The sequence below is a fragment of the Culex quinquefasciatus genome, chromosome 2 (genome assembly GCF_015732765.1).
Source record: "Culex quinquefasciatus strain JHB chromosome 2, VPISU_Cqui_1.0_pri_paternal, whole genome shotgun sequence".
Lineage (NCBI taxonomy): Eukaryota > Metazoa > Arthropoda > Insecta > Diptera > Culicidae > Culex > Culex quinquefasciatus.
This window is the reverse complement of record NC_051862.1, coordinates 121,078,159-121,104,325: the sequence shown is the minus strand read 5'-3', so window position 1 is coordinate 121,104,325 and position 26,167 is coordinate 121,078,159. Positions and strand designations below refer to the sequence as shown.

At 34.6% G+C, this 26,167-nt stretch overlaps 1 protein-coding gene across 7 annotated transcripts in view; it reads right to left on the bottom strand.

The window, feature by feature from the left end:
- The window catches only part of LOC6034105 (striatin-3), an 83,728-nt gene that overhangs the window by 13,165 nt on the left and 44,396 nt on the right, over nucleotides 1-26,167 (bottom strand). For all 7 annotated transcript variants that reach the window (XM_038257333.1, XM_038257339.1, XM_038257334.1 and 4 more), the window contains exon 3: nucleotides 1,687-1,888. In XM_038257333.1, the coding sequence (XP_038113261.1) occupies nucleotides 1,687-1,888 (202 nt within the window). The remainder of the gene's footprint in view (nucleotides 1-1,686; nucleotides 1,889-26,167) is intronic.

Genomic DNA, 26,167 nt, shown 5'->3' with positions numbered 1-26,167 from the left:
CGGACTTTGTTGATACGACCCTTAGTTGCTGAGATATTGCCATGCAAAGGTTTAAAAACAAGAAAATTGATGTTTTCTAAGTCTCACCCAAACAACCCACCAGTTTCTAACGCCGATATCTCAGCAACTAATGATCCGATTTACAATGTTAAATATGAAACATTCGTGAAATTTTCCGATCTTTTCGAAAAAAATATTTAAAAAAAAATTAAATCAAGACTAACATATCAAAAGGGCGTAATATTGAATTTTTGGTCTTTTTAAAATGTTAGCCTTTATTTAAAATTTTTGAAAATATTTTTTTTCGAAAAGATCGGAAAATTTCACGAATGTTTCATATTTTAACATTGTAAATCGGACCATCAGTTGCTGAGATATCGATATTAGAAACTGGTGGGTTGTTTGGGTGAGACTTAGAAAACATCAATTTTCTTGTTTTTAAACCTTTGCATGGCAATATCTCAGCAACTAAGGGTCGTATCAACAAAGTCCGAAAAATCAAAATATAGCGAATTTTCTCTGCTTTTCAAAAATATTTTTTTCAAAGGTGGGCAAACATGGGCACTATTTTTAAAAAATGAAAAACTGCGACTATTTTCAAAAAAGTTACCTAAAAAGGGTTATAACTTGAAAACGGTGCACTTTATCAAAAATTCACTAGAGCACTTTTTGATTGCAAATTTGATTTTACATCGAAAAATGAAGTTGAAAAATTTTTGCGACCAATATTTCGATTTTTTGAAGAAATCTGTATTGATTCAAAAAATCATAACTCGGTCAATGATTTTTTACCCATTCTGGAAATTTCTGAAAAGTTGGCATTTAATGTCCTCTAAAACATATCACAAAATAAAAATAGTGTTTTTTTTTGCAAATCAAGTTTTAGTGACAAAAAATTAAATAAAAAAATCATCAAAAATGTTTTTACCGTGTATCAGTGTAGTCCATATCCATACCTACAACTTTGCCGAAGACACCAAATCGATCAAAAAATTCCTTCAAAAGATACAGATTTTTGAATTTTCACATATCATTTTTGTATGGACAGCTGCCAAATTTGTATGGGAAATTATGTGGACAAACTAATGATGCAAAATGGCTTCTTTGGGCATACCGAAGGCACCAAAAAAGTTTCAGCCGGATTAAAAAAATACAAAAATTAAAATTAAAGAAAAAAGACCGATTCCGTAGAGAACTGCTCTATTGTGTCTTAAAAGCCATCTAATACCCTTTTGTTTACGCCAAAAATAGCAATTTTTCGGACAACCCTAACACGGCGTAGGGTCGGGTCTAATTATTTCGGCCAAGGAACCCCCAGAAACGGAGATTTTTTTTTCGAATCGTATTGTTTTCGTGGGGAATTGCTATATACAAGTTTGATTGCAAGCACATAATGGAAAGGCTTTGAGATCCTACGATAATCAAATTAACAAAAAATGCTTATATGAGCCTACGATGACATGTTTACAAAGGTCTGTTGATATCAGGGAGGGTCGGATACAACCGACTACTTATTTGGCATGAAATTGGCATAAACAAACCAACTTATTCTTAATTATTTGAATGCAAATCTCGATGTTATATTATTTTGTAGAATCTTACATTTTGATATCAAAATGATGCAACATGATACTATCGTTTATGACAAGTTTTTTTTTTCTCAACATATCAAAATGAACCACTTACCTGGTGCGACCTCGGTGCCGATGCCTGGCTCGTCCGACGGTGGCTTAATATCGTTCATCGGCGGATCGACGCCGTACTTTAACCGGTGAAATTTCGCTCGTTCCTGCTTCAGCGCATACTCGAGCATCTTAATGCGCCGGATCAGGTCCGATTTGAGGGACTCCTGGCCTTTCCGCTCACCGAGCAGTACGGCAATTTTCGCCTGGAAAAATGGAGAAGAAGGAAAACAAATCTGGTTTAGTAAATAGTTTTTTTTTTGTTTTTTTTTTGTTTTTTTTTTGGGAGGGTGATCCAGCCGCACATCGTTGATGTTGAAACCTCTAAACTGGGCCCTCGTCTTGTCACGTCCGTCAGTAGTCTTGTCGTACATTACAACTAGAATCAGATCTGCCTGTTGTAGTAACTGTTGTAGTAGTACTTCTATCAAAAACAATAAAAAATTATGAACTGATATACAAATAGGATAGAAATCGCGATTTGAAAAAGAAATGACCATTTACGTCAAAAGATCCGTAGTTCCTCGATTCGCAACAATGGTCGATACAACCATAATCCGAAAACCGTTAGTTCAACAGATCAACGAATTTTGTCCGATATCATTACATTATTGATTGATCGAGACTCTATGGACAATTTGACATAAAAGAATGCCTAGTATTCTACATCAATCAAAGTTTAGTGACAGCATTACTCTAACTTAACAATTGCAACTAACTTTAACATCAAATAGATTTGGAAAGGATACAGATTTATATGAAATGCTAATGCTAAGCAACAAATCAATTGTACAATCCTGAAGTCCCAACCTAAATCCTACATTGTGATAGTGAAAAAGTCACAGAAGCAGCGGTGTCTTGTGAAATTGTGATATTTTCACTATCGGAGAACTTCCTAGTTCACGAAGACAGCTTATCGGTCAACGCTTAAGCCCTGGGGCTGCGACAAAGCGAGTTCTCGTAGCATGAAGTGGTGTCCATAGTGCTTTTAAAAAAGAATGTATACCCAAATTTTAACTAATGCACTAGGATCAAATCATGCCCCTTGACTTTACAAGGCCCAGGGAAATCTGGTTTAGTAAATAGTTTTATTAACATATTTTTTGAATTATTTTCCTGTCAATTCAATTTTAGTATAACTTGAAATAAAACAAAGACCGAACAAGATGTGATAGACCACTTTTTTTTCTTACTGATCAGCGAAAACATTTGCTTTCCAAGAATCGGCTGAAACGCTTCGTTTGTTTCAGCGGAGAAAGCACTTTCGTTCGATTGATGCGCATTTAATGTTTAACTGTTGGATTTATTATGTATACAAGAGCTAATTCCAGGGATTGCTTCCATACATATAATTGTTGGCGTATTGGTTTCTGATCAGAAAGTGGATTAGACCTATCAAGTGTAGCATATAGCACACTTTTAAACATCTTTTAAATCTTTCTGAAGGGCATTCAAATATACATTTTCATCTATTAACAAAACAAATTTTAAGACATTTGGTTGTATCATTGCCGAGATACAGCTATTAAGAGTTAGCAGTGCCACGTTATGTCAACATTGCTTTGTCCAACTTGGCTCAAAATTTTAATGATGACTTGTTAAACTGGACCTGTATGCATGACGAAGACCGATTTTTTTTTAAACAGTTAAAAATATTTTTAGGTTTTTCAACAAAAAATCGTCAGCTTTCATTTTTTTTAAGAAAAATTTGGGAATCGGACTTTGTCATGCACTACGTATAAGTCTTGGTAAAACTGTCTCTTACTTAGTTTAGCCACGAAATATCTTCATGAAACTTTTAGGAATGATTGAAAATCATCATTATAGTTGATTTAGTAAATTTTCTGCAATATAAAATTTTGTGATTCCCCTTAAAACAGTTAAACACTAACCCATGTTTTACTACTCCTTCGCTGTTAGATGTTGTTGGCTTTCATTTATTTATCAAGCAAAAAACACCGATTCTGTTGCACAGTTTAACATCTTAGTAAATAAAACAAACAGAACACATTAACTCCCTGTACGATAGCACTAAACACGATTGAACAACATTTTTTGACAAAAAGTAACAAACCGAGACTGAACACAGGGGAAAAAACTACTACTCTTGAGCAAAACGCAAACACCACTCAACTAAAAACAAAGCTTCATCAGCGCGATCGCGAAAGTGCAGTGAGTTGGAGCAAAAAATAACAAAATAAAATAAAAAAAAGCCAGTGACGAAAGAGTAAGGGTAAACAACAGCAGAAAGAGCAGCGAAATGGTTCGAATGAACATAACGTTACACTCCTTCTCCTCCCCAACATATTACTCCACTTCAGATGTTGTTGTTGCAAGTGTGTTAGTGCTTTGTAAGACATCGCCGCCACAGCCACAGAGTTCAAAAGTGAAAAGTTTGTGTTGGTTGCGCTTAATTGTGCTTTATTGTTGATGAACATCAGTGCCCACAAGACAGCATGTCACCAAGTTGGAAAATGGAAAACATTAAGCAAAGCACCAAACAAACAATTTGGTGTCGGTTAACAAGTAAACAAGCCCTATTACTGAATAATGTACACGCAAAATAAACACCCTTTTCCTATGTCAAAAGAAGCCGTTTTGCGTCATTAGAGCTTTCTGATCGATTGGCCTCATCTAAATACATACTTTTTAACACAAAACATATCAAATCTCCCCCTAAATCAAATTAAAAAAAACTCTTTATCTGTAAAAGTACCTTTAGAGCTCACAATATTTGAATAAATGTGAACTTCTTTGATAAGATACAACAACAATTTTTATTTCCTTAGATTTCTTCTTGGCACCGCCGAATTTTTTTTTAAATATATTTTTTCGAGTTTGTTCGAAGTCTTTTTAAAAGCTAAAAATGTACAGTCATCCCACATATTCGGAACACCCACAAATTCAGAAAACTTTTGTAATAATTTATCAATAGCAAACAAAATGCATCTTTTCTGGTGGCCCTACTATTTTTAGGACCTTTATTTTTACATTCTCTTGCTATTTCACTAGTAAAGGTAATAGACCTTTCATAAAACGTAACTAAGTTTTTAGTTTCGTTGGTTTCAGTGTGTGAAGTCATTATTTTGTAAAAAATATGTACTCCTGGAGAGCAGGGTTGATGAATAGACACACATGAATTTTCTAAGTGTACTTTGATTTGGCTCTGCACATGACAAATTGCTGAGCAGTGCGCGTGCTTATGTTAAGCACGCAGTGCTTATGTTTTCGCGTGCTTATATTTAAATTACAGTTTTAAACACAGCCACATCCTTTTTAATCAACGAACTCGATGAGAGTTGGTCCAAACTCAAACTGGTGTGATAAAATGACGAGTACTTCAAAAACATGAAACATGTTTTCGGTTAAATTTGTAGAGCGCAGATTATAAAAAAGCTATCGCTTTGCCATCGTTGGAACCAAGAGGCCAGTCACAGAGCATCCACCTTGCCACTGATTTGTCGGACTAAGTAGCATGAATCAGTAAAAGGACTACAACCCGTAGTTTAGTGGTCGACCACCCTCAGGCCTTACCTTCAAAGTAGGGTTACTCGCATAAGCAAGTGCTGGGGCCGCCACTGAGCGATGACGAATAGCCAAGACGCCTACCTGTTGGAACTATCAAAGTCCGCTGGTCATCCATGAACCCGGAACCGGCATGAAGTTCAAAAACGAAACCATCCGCGGAAATCAGCTATGAAAACTGCATCCGGCAACTTAAGACAGGATTATCGCAACCAACATCAGGCCTCAGAACCGGCAAATAACACTCCCGGCTAGATTGTAAAGTCGATTTGATTTGCCGTCGAATTTTCCATTAATTAATGTGTTTCATTCTCAATCTAAAACATAAAAGAGCTTTTTAATGTTAAAAATTATTATTTTACAAACCTTATTTATTAAAGTTTCAAAAAAGTCCGCTTGAAATAAGCACACGTGCAGTTATGTGCTTGTCAAGTGACGTGCTTACCAGAAAAGTAAGCACGAGAAAAGAAAAAAGTGACGTGCATCACCATAGGCTCTGAAAAACATGCGTGCTTGGTGACGACTTGATACCCGTCTCCTATGATTCAAGCACGACACCGTGCATATCAATCAACCCTGCTGGAGAGAACCAAAGTTTATTTACATCTGTAAGAAAAAATTGTTTCGATTTTTTGGAGTTCGTGGGCCAATGTTTTTTTTTAATTTGATATGAAACGTAAAAATTTACAGTCGGTCAATACATCAATTGAAAGATCACAAGAAAAGCTTTTTCATGAAAATAAAAGCAAATCATTATGTTCAATTAACGATTTCCTATGATTTTTTGAACGTTGGCCGATCTGTAAACTGCTCCGAATATGAGGGATGACTGTATTATGTTTGTTAGTTTTTTTTTTTATTTTCTCAAATATGAGCAGTTTTTGAAAAGGAAGAAGATTTATATTTTTGTTATAGTTTTCAAAATTGAGCTGTACATATTTTTTTTTTAAATAAGTTAAAGTTGGGTAATTCTCTACCAACTCACACGAAATCGGGAAAAGTTGCCCCGACCCCTCTTCGATTTGCGTGAAACTTTGTCCTTAGAGGTAACTTTTGTCCCTGATCACGAATTTTTTGATATCTCGTAACGGAGGGGCGGTACGACCCCTTCCATTTTTGAACATAATTTGCAGCCTGAAATGGTGAGGAGATAGAAATTTGGTGTCAAAGGGACTTTTATGTTTCGAATCTACATTGACCCAGAAGGGTCATTTTTTCATTTAGAACAAAATTTTTCATTTTAAAATTTCGTGTTTTTTCTAACATTGCAGGGTTATTTTTTAGAGTGTAACAATGTTCTACAAAGTTGTACAACAGACAATTACAAAAATTTTGATATAAAGACATAAGGGGTTTTCTTAAAAACATCATGAGTTATCGCGATTTTACGAAAAAAAGTTACTTTTTGCGTTTCTCTTTGTTTCATCGTCCGTGTCTGTCGCGGGTGACGATGAACGGCCATGATCAACGACGACCAACATTTTCAAAACTTTTTTTTCGTAAAATCGCAATAACTCGTGATGTTTATAAGCAAGTCCCATATGACTATAAATCATTTTTTTGTAATTGTCTGCTCTACAACTTTGTATAATATTGTTACACTCTAAAATGTTACCCTGCAAAGATAAAAAAAAACACGAAATTTTAAAAGTAAATTTTTGTTCTAAATGAATAAATGACCCTTCTGGGTCAATGTAGATTCGAAAAGTGTGTGTGTGTGTGTGTGTGTGTGTACAACCAACCAAACGGGACCACGCGATCGCTTCTTACAAATTGAGTTGTTTCCATGTATTTTTTTAGATCTACATTCTATACATGTAAATAACTCGCATAGGCATTTGGATGGTGTCAGCTCTGCCGAGCATCGGTGACCCATTTCTACGCTGGCTAGCCGAGCGCGAGGTCCCTCAGCTTCAGTCGACAAGCCCCGCCCTGAAGAACGTTTGCATCAATCGGATTTAGAACTTCCGAACCCTTGTCAAATGGACAAGGACCCAGCGCGTATGTAGTAACAGTAGCAGTATTCCTATTTCCAGTCATAGCCTACCAAGTCGCGATGGCCCAGTGGTTTGCATTTTTGCTTACCAATCCAAAGGACGGGGGATCGAACCCCGACTCGAGCGACTTTGATTTTTCGTTCATGTTTAGAGTTTTCAAGATTTATATTTCCTATAATTTCTCGTTGGGAGCAGATGGGAATCGAACCCAGGATCATTCGCTTACAAAGCGAACACCGTAACCACTTAGCCACGGCCGCTCCTTAGGTCAATGTAGATTCGAAAAGTACATTAAATTTCCCATAAAATGACATGTTCCAAAAAAAAATTCACAGTCAAGTAACGGAAAATGGGAGAATTTTTAAAAAAAATTTAGTGGTTTTTTCGATACAAAATACGTTTTTTCGGAATACGTTTTCAAATCGGACGTCTAATTTTACATAAAAGTCCCTTTGACACCGAATTTCTATCTCATCACCGTTTGAGGCTGCAAATTATTGAAAAACACCCGTTTTTTCGCATGTTAACAAATAAAAGGGGTCGTACCGCCCCTCCGTCACGAGATATAAAAAACGGACCTCGGATTCGTGATCAGAGGTAAAAGTTACCCCTTAGGACAAAGTTTCACGCAAATCGAAGGGGGGTCGGGGCAACTGCTGTGTGAGTTGGCGGAGAATTACCCAATTAGTTTTCATATTCTTTCAAAATTATCCGTTTTTGAAAATACCAAAATAATAACAACTTTCTCGAGTTTTTTTAATGTTTCGATCGTGACCATTGCTTTTTTGTCAGACTCGCAATCCAAAGGTCGTCAGTTCGAACCTTGGAGTAGAAGGATGCTTGGACTAAAATTAGGTTTGGGTGCTCTCCCCATTCAAGCATTTGGACTCCTAGATTCTAATCTAATCTAATCTAATCAGACCCTAGCGCAGCCAATCTTTCGAAGGGATCCTGGAGAGTGCCTTAGGTTAGATGACGCCTAGCACTCTTGTTGTCATTTATTAACATTTGTAGTGCGCCATTGCATTGAAAATGCATTGAAACATCACAAGCGTTAAAGCGGCCAGGCCTACTGCGTAAAGCCGTATCGCAGAGATGATCCGTAATTGGGTTGAGTTTGAGCACTGAGTGTTCGAACAGCAACACAATTCTGAATCGACAGGGGAGGAAGAAGCGTGGGGACACACACGGAAAAAAAAGTGTGCGAGAAATCGTGAATTTCGATTCATGAATTCGTGAATAAATTTGTGCATGATTTCGTGATACCTTTCATGATTTCATGAATTTTATTCATGAAATCGTGCATAAAAATGCACGAATTTATGAATTTTATTCATGGCTAAAACATTTTTACGAATATTCATGAATTTTCCTTCATGAAATCATGCATATCACTATTCATGATTTCATGACTGATTTACATGAAGTCATGACTAAACTTCATGAATTCATGCAAAATATTCATGATTTTACGATTATTTATGCATGCGTAAATTTTACGCCGTAAAATTTTATTCGCGAATTTATGAATCATGTTTTTCATGATTTCATGAAAGTTTACATGATTTCATGAATAAAATGCATGAATTCGTGCATAACATTCATGGGTTTATGAATTTTTATCCATGTTTATGACGAGTGATCTTGATCAATCAAGAACAGTTTCGCTCGAACTGTCAAGTTTGTTTTTCGCTTGCCAGTTCAGCCGCGTGTTTATTAGCCACGAAGTCAATCGCGTTGTGATTTGTCGTGTCCTGTTTGTTGTGTTTGCCGGTGAAAGTGATCGTGATTTGTGGACCCGGGATTTGGAGGTGCTGTCCACCAGAACCGGGAAAAGATCTGCGGCCGTTCCGTTGGAAATGGCAACGGAGCCAAGAGCTAGCAGGAGGAGGACCAAGTTGCAGGAAGAGGACCGGGCGGCAGGAGGAGGACCGAGCGGCAGGAGGAGGACAGAGCGCGGGAGGAGGACCGAGCGGCAGGAGGAGTAACAAGGTAAGAGTGAGGACAATCTGCAAAAGACAGAACAGTTCCCGGTTGGTTCGCGTGTTTGTTTTGATTGCCGAATCAAAGGGAACATGGTCCATAAGACTGTTCCCGTGTTTTATCTCTGCGTGTGACAGTTTCTTGGTCGAGGACTCGTAGGGATTTCGGTTTTCTGTCAATTGCCGGGGCATTCTACGCGTGTGACAGACTGTGAAGTTTGTTTTGGTTTTGGAAACGAAAAAATCCCGTTTTTTTATTGGTTCCCGTGGATGCGCTGAGTGACATTTCGGCGATTTGTTTTGAGCTAGAAATGGGGACAGGTAAAGTATGTTAATAATTTTAATGATTTTAATAAGTTTTAAAATATGTTAAGTATTTGAAATATTGATTTTTGAAGTATGTTTAATATGCTAATGATTTTAAGTATATTCATTTGTTAAGGTATTTTGATATTATATGTTTTTAAAGTTTTTAATCATTTCAAGTATTTGAAATTATTCAAGTGTTTAAAATTTGTTAAGTATTTAAATAATTTTAAGCATTTAATTTTTTTCTAGGTATTTTAATATTTCAAGTATTTCAAATATTTTAAGTATTTGAAATTTTCATTTTTTAAAGGTGTGATTTTAAGTATTTTCATTTTTTCAGGTATTGTAATATTCTATGTTTTAAAATTTTTTAAGTATTTCATTTATTTTTCCAGGTTTTGAAATTTTTAAGTATTTCAAGTTTTTTAAGCCTTTGAAAGATGTTCTTTAAAGTATGTTAAGTATGTTAATAATTTTAATATTGTAGCTAATTATTTTTTAAAGTATTTAACATATTTAAAGTATTTGAAGTATTTTGAGTATTTTATGTATTTAAAGTATTTTAAGTATTTAAAGTATTTTAATTTATTTAAGTATTTTAAGTATTTTAAGTATTTTCAGTATTTTAAGTATTTTTAAGTATTTTAAGTATTTTAAGTATTTTAAGTATTTCAAGTATTTTAAGTATTTTAAGTATTTTAATTATTTAAAGTTTTTTAAGTATTTAAAGTATTTAAAGTATTTAAAGTATTTAAAGTATTTTAAGTATTTTAAGTATTTAAAGTATTTTAAGTATTTTAAGTATTTAACGTATTTAAAGTATTTAAAGTATTTAAAGTATTTAAAGTATTTAAAGTATTTAGAGTATTTAAAGTATTTAAAGTATTTAAAGTATTTAAAGTATTTAAAGTATTTAAGGTATTTAAAGTATATAAAGTATTTTAAGTATTTTAAGTATTTTAAGTATTTTAAGTATTTTAAGTATTTTAAGTATTTAAAGTATTTTAAGTATTTTAAGTATTTTAAGTATTTTAAGTATTTTAAGTATTTTAAGTATTTTAAGTATTTTAAGTATTTTAAGTATTTTAAGTATTTTAAGTATTTTAAGTATTTTAAGTATTTTAAGTATTTTAAGTATTTTAAGTATTTTAAGTATATTAAGTATTTTAAGTATTTTAAGCATTTTAAGTATTTTAAGTATTTTAAGTATTTTAAGTATTTTAAGTATTTTAAGTATTTTAAGTATTTTAAGTATTTTAAGTATTTTAATTATTTAAAGTTTTTTAAGTATTTAAAGTATTTAAAGTATTTAAAGTATTTAAAGTATTTAAAGTATTTAAAGTATTTAAAGTATTTAAAGTATTTAAAGTATTTAAAGTATTTAAAGTATTTAAAGTATTTAAAGTATTTAAAGTATTTAAAGTATTTAAGGTATTTAAAGTATATAAAGTATTTTAAGTATTTTAAGTATTTTAAGTATTTTAAGTATTTTAGTATTTTAAGTATTTTAAGTATTTAAAGTATTTTAAGTATTTTAAGTATTTTAAGTATTTTAAGTATTTTAAGTATTTTAAGTATTTTAAGTATTTTAAGTATTTTAAGTATTTTAAGTATTTTAAGTATTTTAAGTATTTTAAGTATTTTAAGTATTTTAAGTATTTTAAGTATTTTAAGTATATTAAGTATTTTAAGTATTTTAAGCATTTTAAGTATTTTAAGTATTTTAAGTATTTTAAGTATTTTAAGTATTTTAAGTATTTTAAGTATTTTAAGTATTTTAAGTATTTTAAGTATTTTAAGTATTTTAAGTATTTTAAGTATTTTAAGTATTTTAAGTATTTTAAGTATTTTAAGTATTTTAAGTATTTTAAGTATTTTAAGTATTTTAAGTATTTTAAGTATTTTAAGTATTTTAAGTATTTTAAGTATTTTAAGTATTTTAAGTATTTTAAGTATTTTATGTATTTTAAGTATTTTAAGTATTTTAAGTATTTTAAGTATTTTAAGTATTTTAAGTATTTTAAGTATTTTAAGTATTTTAAGTATTTTAAGTATTTTAAGTATTTTAAGTATTTTAAGTATTTTAAGTATTTTAAGTATTTTAAGTATTTTAAGTATTTTAAGTTCTTAAGTATTTTAAGTATTTTAAGTATTTTAAGTATTTTAAGTATTTAAAGTATTTTAAGTATTTTAAGTATTTTAAGTATTTTAAGTATTTTAAGTATTTTAAGTATTTTAAGTATTTTAAGTATTTTAAGTATTTTAAGTATTTTAAGTATTTTAAGTATTTTAAGTATTTTAAGTATATTAAGTATTTTAAGTATTTTAAGTATTTTAAGTATTTTAAGTATTTTTAGTATTTTAAGTATTTTAAGTATTTTAAGGATTTTAAGTATTTTAAGTATATTAAGTATTTTAAGTATTTTAAGTATTTTAAGTATTTTAAGTATTTTAAGTATTGTAAGTATTTTAAGTATTTTAAATATTTTAAGTATTTTAAGTATTTTAAGTATTTTAAGTATTTTAAGTATTTTAAGTATTCTAAGTATTTTAAGTATTTTAAGTATTTTAAGTATTTTAAGTATTTTAAGTATTTTAAGTATTTTTAGTATTTTTAGTATTTTAAGTATTTTAAGTATTTTAAGTATTTCAAGTATTTAAAGTATTGTAAGTTTTTTAAGTTTTTAAGAATTTTAAGTATTTTAATTATTTTAAGTATTTTAAGTATTTCTTGTATTTTTGTATTTTAAGTATTTTAAGTATTTTAAGTATTTTAAGTATTTTAAGTATTTTAAGTATTTTAAGTATTTTAAGTATTTTAAGTATTTTAAGTATTTTAAGTATTTTAAGTATTTCTAGTATTTTTAGTATTTTAAGTATTTTAAAGTTTTCAAGTATTTTAATTATTTTAAGTTAAGAGTTGAACCAGTTTTCGGCTTAAAAACTCTTTAATAAAGTATACAAAAAAAGTTTTTTTTAGTTTTTTAAGCATCTTGAGCATTTTATTTATTTTATGTATTTTGCGTATTTCAAATATTTTGAGTTTTTGAAGTATTTAATTTATTTTGCCTATTTTGAATAGTTTGAGTTTTTGAAGTATTTTAAGATTTGTTGAGTATGTTGAGTATTTTATTTCGGTGTTTTTTTTTATTTTTCAAATTTTCAATTCAACTCTCTATGAATCTATTTTCGTCAAATTAAAGTGTTTGATCATCTGCATTAACAAAAAAAAATCCCATTATTGTAATTAATCACTTTATTGTAACTGGAGTTCTTAATGAGACAAAAAATAATGGCTTAATTATACGAATTATCGATTATTCTATTATGCACTCAGACAATCAGACAATCGAGTCTGGACTGCACATGAAATCCCTTAGGTCTTTTTGTATTTAATTAAAGTTTTTGTTGTATTTTTGTATAGAAACGATCGGTACCCAATTAACGTTTCCGAAATGCTCATGTCAAGTTTTGAATGTTGGTTTTACTAAAGTTATGATTGTATTTTTCATTTATTTAAGGCATTTTTGAACATCACATAACTGGGACCTTTGTAAATTTAGAATTCTTCCGCAATGACCGGTAATCAGTTCCAAGATGGCCAGATGGAGCCAGAGTACATTGGCATCACATACAATGGCCACAGTTTTAAATTTCATGAATTTTGATATGTCACAAGACAGGGTTCCTTGCACATTCCAAAATGTCCCCAGTGACCACCGGTAAGCGGTGACCGGTTCTAAAGTGGCCAAGTGGGGCCAGAGTACGTTGGCATCACTTAAAATGGCCAAAGATTTGAATTTCATGAATTTTGATATGTCACATGACAGGGTTCCTTGCACATTCCAAAATGTCCCCAGTGAACACCGGTAACCGGTGACCGGTTCCAAAGTGGCCAAGTGGGGCCAGAGTACATTGGCATCACATACAATGGCCACAGTTTTAAATTTCATGAATTTTGATATGTCACAAGACAGGGTTCCTTGCACATTCCAAAATGTCCCCAGTGACCACCGGTAACAGATGACCGGTTCCAAAGTGGCCAAGTGGGGCGAGAGTACATTGGCATCACATACAATGGCCACAGTTTTAAATTTCATGAATTTTGATATGTCACAAGACAGGGTTCCTTGCACATTCCAAAATGTCCCTAGTGACCACCGGTAACCGGTGACCGGTTCCAAAGTGGCCTAGTGGGGCCAGAGTACATTGGCATCACATACAATGGCCACAGTTTTAAATTTCATGAATTTTGATATGTCACAAGACAGGGTTCCTTGCACATTCCAAAATGTCCCCAGTGACCACCGGTAACCGGTGACCGGTTCCAAAGTGGCCAAGTGGGGCCAGAGTACATTGGCATCACATACAATGGCCACAGTTTTAAATTTCATGAATTTTGATATGTTACAAGACAGGGTTCCTTGCACATTCCAAAATGTCTCTAGTGACCACCGGTAACCGGTGACCGGTTCCAAAGTGGCCAAGTGGGGCCAGAGTACATTGGCATCACATACAATGACCACAGTTTTAAATTTCATGAATTTTGATATGTCACAAGACAGGGTTCCTTGCACATTCCAAAATGTCCCCAGTGACCACCGGTAAGCGGTGACCGGTTCCAAAGTGGCCAAGTGGGGCCAGAGTACGTTGGCATCACTTAAAATGGCCAAAGATTTGAATTTCATGAATTTTGATATGTCACATGACAGGGTTCCTTGCACATTCCAAATTGTCCCCAGTGACCACCGGGAACCGGTGACCAGTTCCAAAGTGGCCAGGTGGGGCCAGAGTACATTGGCAATACATAAAATGTCCTCCGTTTTTTCACAAAACAGGGTTCCTTGTCAATTCCGATATTTGCACCCAGTGGAACAATATGGTAAATGAACAGAAAAAGTAATTCGGAAATTGTGAAAATCGTACCATGAAATCGTGAATATTATGAGTTTTACTTTACGAATTTTTGAACTATGCATATTGGGCACGAATAAACCAGTAGCCGTGAATAAATATGCATGATTAGACATGCCCGAATATACTCGTAAACGTGAATTAAATTCATGAATTCATAAAAAAAAATCACGCATTCATGAAATTTATGCATGATTTCATGAAGTTTATACATGATATCTCGAATTTTTTTACGCCTTCAAAAATAAATCATAAAAAATATTCCAGAACTCATGAATTTTGTGCACGAATTCATGCATAAAAATTCACGATTTCATGAATTTTATGCATGAAATCATGAATTTTTATTCACGATGTATATTTTTTCGACCGTAATCATGAATTTTTATTCATAAAATCGTGAATATTTTTCACGACTACATGCATCTATTTCATGAAATCATGAACATTATTCACGTTTACGAGTGAAATCGGTCATGGAAAGTCATGCATATTTATTCACGATTCCTGGATAATTCGTGCCCAATATGCATAGTTCAAAAATTCGTAAAGCAAAAATCGCGATATTCACGATTTCATGGTACGATTTGCATGATTTCCGGAACACTTTTTTTTCCGTGCACCACCATACGCTCCGAGATTTGGTTGTATTCGTTGGGAGCACCATGCTAAGAAGGTTTGGTACTCCGGGACCCTCTGGGATGGGACATTGTATTTCCACGAATGCCCTGGACACTATTTGCCCTGGTTATAGCGCCACAACTCGCTCTATTTGGACTCCTAGATTCGAGCAGAAACTTGCAATAGAGACCACAAAAGACCTGGGGTTCGTTAAAGTGGATGGTATGATTTGATTTTGGTGGAAAGACGAATCATGCTCCTTTAAAGAAAATGAAGTTAATATTTCCTAAAACAATATTTTTAAGTCAATTGATTTTTAACGAATAAAAAAAGAACGTATATTGAACTAAAAAAAACGTTTTTACAATTCTTTTTTCTCCTAAGGTATGATTAAAAAAATCGAAAATATTGAAACGTACACAGGCCTAAGGTTAATATTTTTTAAAGTGACAAGAGATAATTAAGATAAGTACCGATTTGCGCTTAACCCTTTCAGGCCTGAATTTTTCTGAGCTGTGTAATCTACAATTTTGGTACCAGTAGTTAAATTTTTCCATGAGTAAACAGAAACAGGCAAAAAAAGTTACATTTCATTATTGGACGTTCTGGGTCCTCCAAAGTGTCCTGGAATACAGATCTTAGAGTCTACCGCCGTAACAACACGATTCTACCAAGTTTCCGATTATGGTTCATATTCAGTGATGTCCCTGGAACCTTTTGGGAACACTCTGAGCTATGTGGATTACTTTTGGGAAGTTCTGGGTCCTCAAATGTGTCCTGGAATTCAGATCTTGGAGACCTAGATCATCCCAAAAGAGATCCAAACGGATCGAAGTGGTGCCAAATGGTCGTGGGGATGTGACTGGTAATAACTAAACTTCATTTGCCTGGAAAAATCGTTGTAAGCCTGAATTTTCTTCAACATTTTCTGAAGTTTCCAAATTTCAGGTTTTCAGGATGTTCTAGGTCGTCAAAAAGGCCATTAACAACCACTCAAACATTTTTTCCTAGGTAGAGAAACTCATAAATTACAACTTTGCTGAACAATGTTATATGTTTTGAGCATTGTGTGATTTTATACAACCGAATTTCGGTACACCCAACTGGCAGTCGCATGATTGTGATGCATGGCGGCATGAAAGTATATCAGAATCTGCATGAAATCTGTCCTCATGCATTTTTTGCGATATAGGAGTATGACATTTTTGCCCGTTACCGACAATTATCGACATTACCGACGACTTTTTGGTTGTATTTCACAAAAAAAAAACACATAGCAGAACGAGGATTGAACCACCAACTTCTTGGTTACTGATCCGACACGCTACCACCGCGTCATGGACGCTTGATGAAAAGTGAGTGAAAGAGCACCAACATATGCTTCTCTTTGGAGTGTTGCTCGGGGACGGGCCAGCTTTATATGTGTTGGTGAGAACTGCAGATCGCTGAAATTTTTACACGCGGACAAAAATGATCTACGGGCTTGCTGCAAAAAATGTTATAAAATATGACATTTTCTGCAGCAAATCCAATGTTGCAGATTTTGAGATATATTTTTCCTTTGGGTGTATGGATCATATATTACCCATCAGGCCTGAAAGGGTTAAACGATTTTTTTCCTACACGCACTACTATTTGGCGTCAATTGGCCAAAAACATTGAGTGTGAATGCAAGCGTAAAATGCATCGAGTGCAACGCGTGAAAAGCGTAGTCGGTTTCTTCTTCATCTTCTGTTGCTACTTCTTCTACTCCTTTCTGGCAATTATAACTCTGAATGAAAAGTTCATTAATACTTAATAGTACTCGCGCCTGCCCGCACTCCGCTGTTATATGGTGGTGGACGTCGCCGTCGTTTACGGTTTTACTTATTACGTGTGTACAGACAACTCACGCAAGCAAGTGAGCGAGCAAGAAGAGAAGAAAACCCAAAATATACCAAACGAAACCAAAAGTAAACAATCAAAAGAGAGATAGAAAGAGAGAGAGAGAGAGAAAAAAAAACGGGTGGGGAAGCCAGCTGGCCAGCATCAAAATTGATATGGTCAATCAACAGTAAATGTGTTACGAACGAATGAGAAGATAAATCAAATGCGAATGGATCATCACTTCCACCTTTTTCGGGTGTGTGTGTGTGTTACTGTTAGTGTGACGTCTCGTATACCTTCAGCTGTTACTCAATCAGTGCGTCGTATGTGTAGCGTAGCACAATAAAGCAAACACACACAAAAAAGAATTAAATGCTTGAACTGTTGCGAATTTCAGTGTGTGTCGCAAGTTGTTGGGAAAATGTCGTTTCAGCTGTTAGAGAAGAATGAGAAAATAGTAGTTTATGCAACAAGTTGCAAAAAGAGGATTTTTTCAGCACGAGTCGTACATTTATCCAACGAGGTTCACCGAGTTGGATAAATACGACGAGTGCTGAAAAAATCAAGTTTTGCAACGAGTTCCATATAACATTTTTTGCAATTTTGAAAAACACCCATTGAGTGAAATTTTTAGTCGAATTTTCATGTATTTAGTCAATAAATCGTTTGAATCAAAAAAATGTTGAAAAGTGTTACTTTTCGAAACAAGTGCTGAAAAGTTCAACTTTTCAGCACCCATTTCAGTGCTGAAAAGTAGAACTTTTCAGCATTTATTTTGAAAAGTGTTGCTATTCGATTCTGTTATTTTTGGTACAGAAAAGTAGGCTATTTCGTCGTTCAAGAATGACAGGAAAAGTAAGCAGTTTCACGACGGAATTGCAAAAAAAGGTTATTCGAAACACACACAAAAACACTATTTCCTAATTGAAATAAAAAGTTAAATACTTAGCATCACAGCTTGGAAGGCACATCGACAGGTTGCACGAGTTGAAAGGTTTAGACGGCATGTAACTATTTTTTGCTTGAGCAGATAAAAATTCCCACCCTCACTCACGTTAGGTCATCAACCGCCAACGCGACCGCGTCGTTCATGACTTGACCATGATATTGAAATGCTGAGTCTCTCGGTCGCAAACGCAACACCCTAAGGTAGTGGTGCAGCAACACAAACAAAGTCGGGAGATGCCAAACATCAACCGGTAGAATGTATAAAATTAGATTAGTTGGGCGGCATGGCAGAGTTGAGGGGAAAAAGTATCGCACGCCCCCGCTTTTTCACTCTGGCGATGGTGAGGGTGCGCGATTATGCGTTCGTTCTCCCTTTTTCTCGCTCAATATTTTTCGTTTGGTTTGGTCTGCCGAAAGTGTTAAAAATAACCACCTATCCCACTCGAAGCAAAAGTTACGACGTTCGCCACTTTACCATCAAAACCCAATAAAAGCAAATTGCTTTTACTTTGGTTCCGTGTCAGCGTTAAGATTTGACCTTTTTGCACAAAACATCACATCTTTAAATATTTGTTCTAATCTTTCAGGAGTTACAAACGTATACTCAGTGCACCATTTCGAAAACGCTAATGTGTTAACTTGTGACATATCTGCTGAAAAAAAAAGATGGGACGTGTCACAAGATAGCACACATGCACTGTATTCAACATTTTCAGGGAAATGTCTATGCTGTAACTTAGTTCCAAGCTTTCCACAGTCGGCTGTCTAAGCTTGAACTGTTGTTCGCTAATTAAATTAAAATAAAAAAAAACTAAACAGGAACTGTCCTGACAGCAAAGTCAAACAAAACATATCCAAACGGGAATTGTTTCCACTGCAGCATCCGATAGCTTTGGCGAAACCTTCTTGAGGAGACCGTGGATATTAGGGTGGCTCAACATGATCGATTTTACAGAACAGGCATTTTTCGGTCCCATTTGGGCTCCCAAACAACCCCCCAAAATTTGGGAGCGATTGGATTTGACCCGGCTTTCCGCAAAGCGATTCAAATTTGAATGGAAATTTGTATGGGAAAACCCTCTTTTTTACATTTTGATTTTTATAATTTCAATTTTTCACTCAATTTAAAAACTAACACCGTAGAAGTATAGTCCTGAATGTCCTCTAAAACTTTCCCGAAGAAAGTATAGTCCTAACTTGCTTCTGGAAAAAGATACAGTGTTTTTAAAAGAGGCATTTCAAAATAAGTGCTGAAAATTATATATCATGCCAACACTACCAGTACTTCGGAAGATATTTCGAAATCTTATTTTTTAGCGTAATAAGGAAGCAACCTAGCAAAATGGTGTCTTAGGAAAAGTTGTTGTATATAAATGTGGCTTTTATTTAAAATTATTGACATGAAGGGTGACACACCTACAGGGTGTCACCAAGTCTACTGGTGACTTTTTAGAGCGTTGGTGTCTTAGGAAAAGTTTTTAAGCTACTTATTCCAAGAAATGTTGACATAATTGGAAGACAGGGTGGCACATCTACAGGGTGTCAACCCATTTCTAGCTTATATTTAAGACCTTTTTGATCACTGTTAAAGGGAATAAATCGTAAATTAGGCCTGCCACGCAAAAGGAGGCTGAACAAAAATTCGTAAAAAGTCAGTTTTTCACATAAAATTTCCTTGGGAAAAATTGCGCATGATTAAAAACAGTTTCCGATCTTCCAAATTTAATTTTACACGAAAAATGAGTGTCAAAAATTTTAAGTATTTTTTCTACAAAAATCACTATTTAAAAAAGTCATAACTCGTCGGAAAATTTTTCAAACTCCAAACTTCTGAATAGCTTAACATTCCAACGCCCATGGTTGGAACGGTAACTTCAACTCAATGGTTCTCGGTCATAACTCAACCAACCAAGATGATTCTTCTTTCCAGTGATTTGTTAGGATGTCTAGATAATTCTAGAACTTTGCAAAACTTTATTTGATCAAATCTGTAATTTCTGCGATCAAAAACATCGTTCCAACTTGTCGTCAAAAACATTGTTGTCACGTGTAAAAAAATCGCCAAAAAATCCGCGGAGGCAGTCGTATTAAAAAAAGGTAGAACGGTGTTTTCGGTCGCAGAAATTACAGATTTGTTCAAATTAAGTTCTGCCCAATTTTAGGATCATCTAGACATTCTTACAAATCACTGGAAACTAGAAGTGTTAAAAAATGAGCAACTTGGCCGAAGACACCAAATCAATAAAAAAATCTTTAATAGTTACAGATTTTTTCAATATTTACGTACCATTTTTGTATAAACAGCTGCCAAAATTGTATGGGTGAACCAATTACACAAAATGGCTTCTTTGATGATAAGAAAGGCCTCCACAATGTTTGAGCCAAATAAAAAAAAAAATAAAAATGGTCAAAATAGGCTAATTTTGTAGAGATTGCTCCAATGTCCATAAATTCCATTATTCGGCTTCCTTTCATTTTATGGAGCAATTTACAGAAAAAATACAACTGATCGGAGAGTTGCCAAACTAGCATCTTAACTTTTTTACAGTGTTTTCAATCATGTGCAATCGTTTCCCCAGGAAATGTTATGTGAAAAACTGACTTTTTACGAATTTTTGTTCAGCCTCTTTTTGCGTGGCAGGCCTAATTTGCGATTTGTAGGTCTTAAATAGAAACTAGAAATGGGTTGACATCCTGTAGATGTGCCAACCTGTCTTCCAACCACGTCAACATTTCTTGGAATAAGTAGCTTAACAACTTTTCCTAAGACACCAACGCTCTAAAAAGTCACCAGTAGAAGTTAGGGCTTGGTTGACACCCTGTAGGTGTGTCACCCTGTAGTTGTGTCACCGTGCATTTCAATAATTTTAAATAAAAGCCACATTCATATACAACAACTTTTCCTAAGATAGGACCATACTTTCTTCGGGAAAGTTTTAGAGGACATTCAGGACTATAATTCTACGGCGTTAGTTTTTTAAATTGAGTGAAAAATGAAAATTATAAAAATCAAAATGTAAAAAAGAGGGTTTTCCCATACAAATTTCCATACAAATTTGAATCGCTTTGCGGAAAGCTGGGTCAAATCCAATTGCTTCCAAATTTTGGGAGGTTGTTTGGGGACCCAAATGGTACCAGAAAATGCCTGTTCTGATTGAATAAGTCCATTTTGAAATTTTCCCATACAACTTCAAGCCACCCTAGAGGATATTTCCCCTCGTCCCCTTAAAAAAGTGAAGCATCAACAATGGTGGTGAAAATTTGGTACACGTAGAATTGGTACTATTCTCAATTATCAATTCTTAGTCCTAAACATGACGAAATCCAGTCTACAATCCGCTAAAATCTCCGTCTTCAAGCGAAGCGAAATTTCTGTGGTGAAACTGTATAAAGGTTTTTAGTTTCGGTTTTGTTATGTTAGGCAGAAAGTTGCCCATCAATCAAAGAGAATTTATTTTGCTCGATAAGAACCTCAGTTTGATAGTACTTGTGCTTCGACTAAAAAAATATCAACCGTTTCAGTTTTGCCACTGTTTTGTACAGTAAGAAAGGTCCTGCAAAAGCTAACAGATTATGAAACTTTTTGAATTTTGGCGAATAATGATAGGTACCTGAATATTTAATTTAACTTATTTCGTTGTTTAAACACTACTTGTGTGAACTATCCTAAGCTGAGATGTAGACTACCATTCAACAGCTGATTAATTCAAAGTTGGGAACAGAGTTTGCGGGTGCTTAATGAATCGAGTAAATCTACTGAAGGAAAAAAGTTACAAAATAACCTTCGGAATATGGACCTGAATAATACATTAAAAATTAAATAAAATCAATTCAAAGCAGTCCAAAATGGTTCTGACCAGGAATGTTATGGTTGAAGTGATCTACCTACGGCTTTGGAATTGAATTCTATAAGCTAAAAACTTTACTTTTATCGAACCATATTCAGGGTTATTACGAAAAAGTCGAAAAAAAATCCGCGCCAGATCCGCACCGACCCCAAAACCTAATCGCGACAAACATAGAAGAGAGTAACATAATGAATGAAAATTTAAACAAAAACGTTACTTAATCCACCCTTAGGTGGTTGGCGCCTTCCTCACATTTAAAGAGTGCTATCCAAAATGCAAAAAGTGCGTAAATAACACTTAAGTGCTTATAACTTTTGATAGGGTTGTCAGATGTTCAATGTTTTGGACGCGTTGGAAAGCTCTTTTGAATACCTATCTAACAATAGGTCGCATGAGAGATCCGGTCAACGTTTTCATCAACATATTTGAGATCCGGCCTAAAAAAGGCGTATAAATAACACTTAAGTGCTTATAACTTTTGATGGATTTGTCAGATCTTCAATGTCTTGGACGCGTTAGAAAGGTCTTTTAAATACCTTTCTGAAAATGTATAGCATGACGGGTTTTCCTACAAAAACCACCCTTTTTACAATCATCCGGACTTTTTTCAAAACTCGTTTTTTTAGCATAACTTTTGAAGTACTTAACTAAACTGCATAATTTTAATAGCGACTTATAGGACCCCAAGACGAATGAGGCCAAAACGGACAAAATCGATTCAGCCAATGTCGAGATAATCGAGTGACAATTTTTTGATCAACACTCCACCACATACACAGACATTTGCTCAGAATTTGATTCTGAGTCGATAGGTATACATGAAGCTGGGTCTAGGAGGTTTAATTGAGAAGTTCATTTTTCGAGTGATTTAATAGCCTTTCCTCAGTAACGTGAGGAAGGCGTTTAGTTAAACACATAATGAACACTGGGGCGAAATGCAATGAACCTGTTCCAAAACGGTTGTATGACGTACGTATACAAACGAAGTATTGCAACTTTTTACGCATCATAAGCAAAATGATCTAGGTGAAATTTCCTATAATCTGCATGTTTTAATTTTGGCTGCATTTTTTTGGATTTTTGGCGATTTTTGAAATTTGTTTACTAAAGAATACAATCCAAACACAAGCTTTTATGGACTATGTCTATGCAGGAATTTGTTCAGGGGACATTAAACTATAACTTGAAACCCAAGGCGACCAAATTTGAACGACTTTAGAATGTTTGTTACGGGTATTTCGGAAAAATACTCGAAAAAGGCACTTTTTTCATTCAAGTTCGGCGCGCGAGTTGTAAACCATTTTTGGGATTTTTTTTTGTATGGAAACACTGTGCTTGACATCCTAGGGGTGAGCATCGATGTTTTGACAACTTTTCATTTTTTTGGAAGGTCTACTGTAACGGCTGAAGTCTACCCCCACAGAAGAAGTCATATGATTAAATTTTTTTTCTAACACATTGCGGGCTGCTGAATTAAATGTGCATAGTGCATACCAAAACTGCTGCCAAAACTCTGCAGTTTGGGCTATGCTTTATTCGAGTTTGGACAATTTGTTTTTATATTATACTTTAAAATTTATTTGTTACTTTTTCAGCGAAAAAAATAACACAATAACAAAATGCATTTTCACCACTTTAGACCCACCACCAGCTGATGCCGTGCTTTTACTTGTGCAGTAGCCCTCTTTCATTCGCGTTTGTTGTAGGTGGAATTTATTATGTAAATTAATATGTTATGTGTGTGTGTGTAGTTTTCATGAACGAGGGTACATATTGGCCATGTCAGTAATCACCGACGACGACAACAACGATAACAAACCACCAAGTCAAGCCGGCATGCAACGAATACGACGACAACGACAGCGCGGGAACAATTTGCAAAACATAAACCGTTTTACACTGTAAACATGTAAAAAGCACGATTTTTAGTTGCAATTTTACCATAGAATTTGATTTATTACTGTGTAATTTCAAGAGCATGTGAGAAAAAAAAAAACAAACGTCACACCTCATTATGTGAGCCTTGGTAATTAATTAAACCTAAAATACTCCCCCCTTTATGGAGATCGGTGCCAGGTAATTAGGCTGACAATTCAGTTAATTGGATGACACCGGGGAGCCCCCTTTTTTCTTATCAATTTATAAATATCAAATCCCTAGGTGTCATCTCGAAACATCAGAAAAAAAGAATCGCCGTAGCCATAAACAGCAGAGATCTGATTAGTCGAGCTTATCAAAGTGCGCTTCTCGGGAGATTTTCACAAACACAAAAAGTCGCAAATCTCATTAGGGCTTGCTTGCTGCCTTCTTTTGCTTTGATTGTTCACGTTTTCCAAGTGATGCTGTGAAAAAGGCACTCACCCGGCCTCACCTTCGGAGAGCTCTTTGTCAAAGTGGCCAACGGCTGTGGATGACGGTGGCGTAAAAGTACGGGAAAATCGATTAAATATTCAAAGTTTTGTGTCCACGCCTACGCGCAAAACGCTTTCCTTGCTTCCTTTGCGTGCTTTGTTTTCTGTCGAAGATCCTTTTCTTGAATTGCGGGTCAAACACCAGGCACGAGAGTTTTGCTCTTCTTGACTGACCATTTCTCCCAGGTCAGCGGAGACGTTCTCATTGAAATCTGTGGCAGGGTTTTAATCCTCGGATTAGTTTTCAAAAAGCCGTAAGAGAAATTGGTAAACAAAACTGTTCATCTACACGTCCTTCAAGTGTCCCATACTTAAAATAAATTAAATTTTGTTTCATTTTCGAGAAAAACGAAAATTAGTGTCAGAGATCACGGTGGCTCTTACGGCTTTTTGAAAACTCACCCGAGAATTGTAGTTTTTTGTGTCAAATATTCAATTAATATGTAAATGTTTTTTCGTGTTTCTTTTCAAAAATATCTACTGTGGACTACTGCGAAGCGCACAAGTTATTTTGATCCCTAATTAACACAGATCTTCATTTTTAAACATCGCAGAGTCATAAGGAAACCATACCACCACCTTTGATTAATTGCATAACATTTCCTGTGTATGCCGCATAACCGCCGTCCATAGCCCCCTTGGGAGCCATGCTATTTATACCTCCTGTATTCACTTTAACTGGGAGTCCCCCAGAAGAGAACGCTCGAAAGCTGAGTAAACCCACGAAAGGGGAACCTGTAGAGTACCGACCAGAAGCAGCTACCTGTATTATGATGTAATCTATTCACCTTTGTATCAATCCTTAGCACGAAAATTGCACAACGGAATCCTACGGGAGGCTCCTTTGAAGATCTGTATATTTAAAGAACATTGTATTTTGAAAAAGTTCTTGTGAAGAAGCGTTTAGTTATGAGACCATACATTTTAATTTCAGCCTTCAGATAATGTGAAAATTACAAGTGTTATTTTTTCCTACACATTCTTTTGGCGATTGCACTTCCAGGGTTAATCTCGTCCCGCCAAATCTAGGTGTGACGAGAAATGGGACGTGTTTTAAGCACCCACCACCAACAAGTTCACCATCCCATCATCAGCGTATAACTAACGGCAGCGCGGGGCAATATCATTATTCTCAACATATGAGATATCAACTTTCTTTGGTGGGTGCTGATTTCACTCACAGATTTTCCCTTCGTCCGTCGCGTCGTGCTGTACCGGAGTAGAACCAAGTCGCACCGTGTCTCGCTTAATTACCAGAAACCACAATCCGTCTACACCCTCGGGTTGCTTGAGGACAGGAGCACTTGAGGGGAATTACACGGAGGGAAATTTAACATGTATTAAGCAGCTTTTGGATTTCAACATTTATGACATTTTTTTATATTTTATTTTATGCATCAAATTCTGAAAATTGACTTCAAAATAAAGCCTTAAATTCATAAAATATAATTGTTAAATAAATACATGAAAGAAAACCAAACTTCCAATTAAAAACTTACCGATCATCTCCATTAGAAACTCAATTAAATTGAATCCCACGGAGTAATTAAAGAATGAGAGCAGAGGAAGTGGTCTGTGTTTTGTTCAATAACAGCTATCAAGCGGGGGGTCGGGTCAATCGGCAGAAAACCGAACGGCAGAATGCCGAATGGCAGAATGCCAAATGGCAGAAATTTTAATCGGCAGAAAAATAAATGGCCGAATGATAAAAGGCAGAAAAGGTCAAATGGCAGAATATAATATGGCAGAAAAGGTCAATCGGCTGAAAGGGTCAATGAGCAGAAAATTAAGAAGCCGAAAAATCAAATGGCAGAAAAATCAAAAGGCAGAAAAATTAAAAAGCAGTAAAGTTAAATGGCAGAACGTTAATAAGCAGAAAAATTAATTGGCAGAAAATTAATTAGCAGAAAATTAAATGGCAGAAAGTTGATCAGCAGAAAAAATAAATAGCAGAAAATTAAATGGCAGAAAGTTGATCAGCAGAAAAAATAAATAGCAGAAAATTAAATGGCAGAAAATTAAACGGCAGAATAGTTAGTTGGCAGAATAGTTATATGGCAGAAT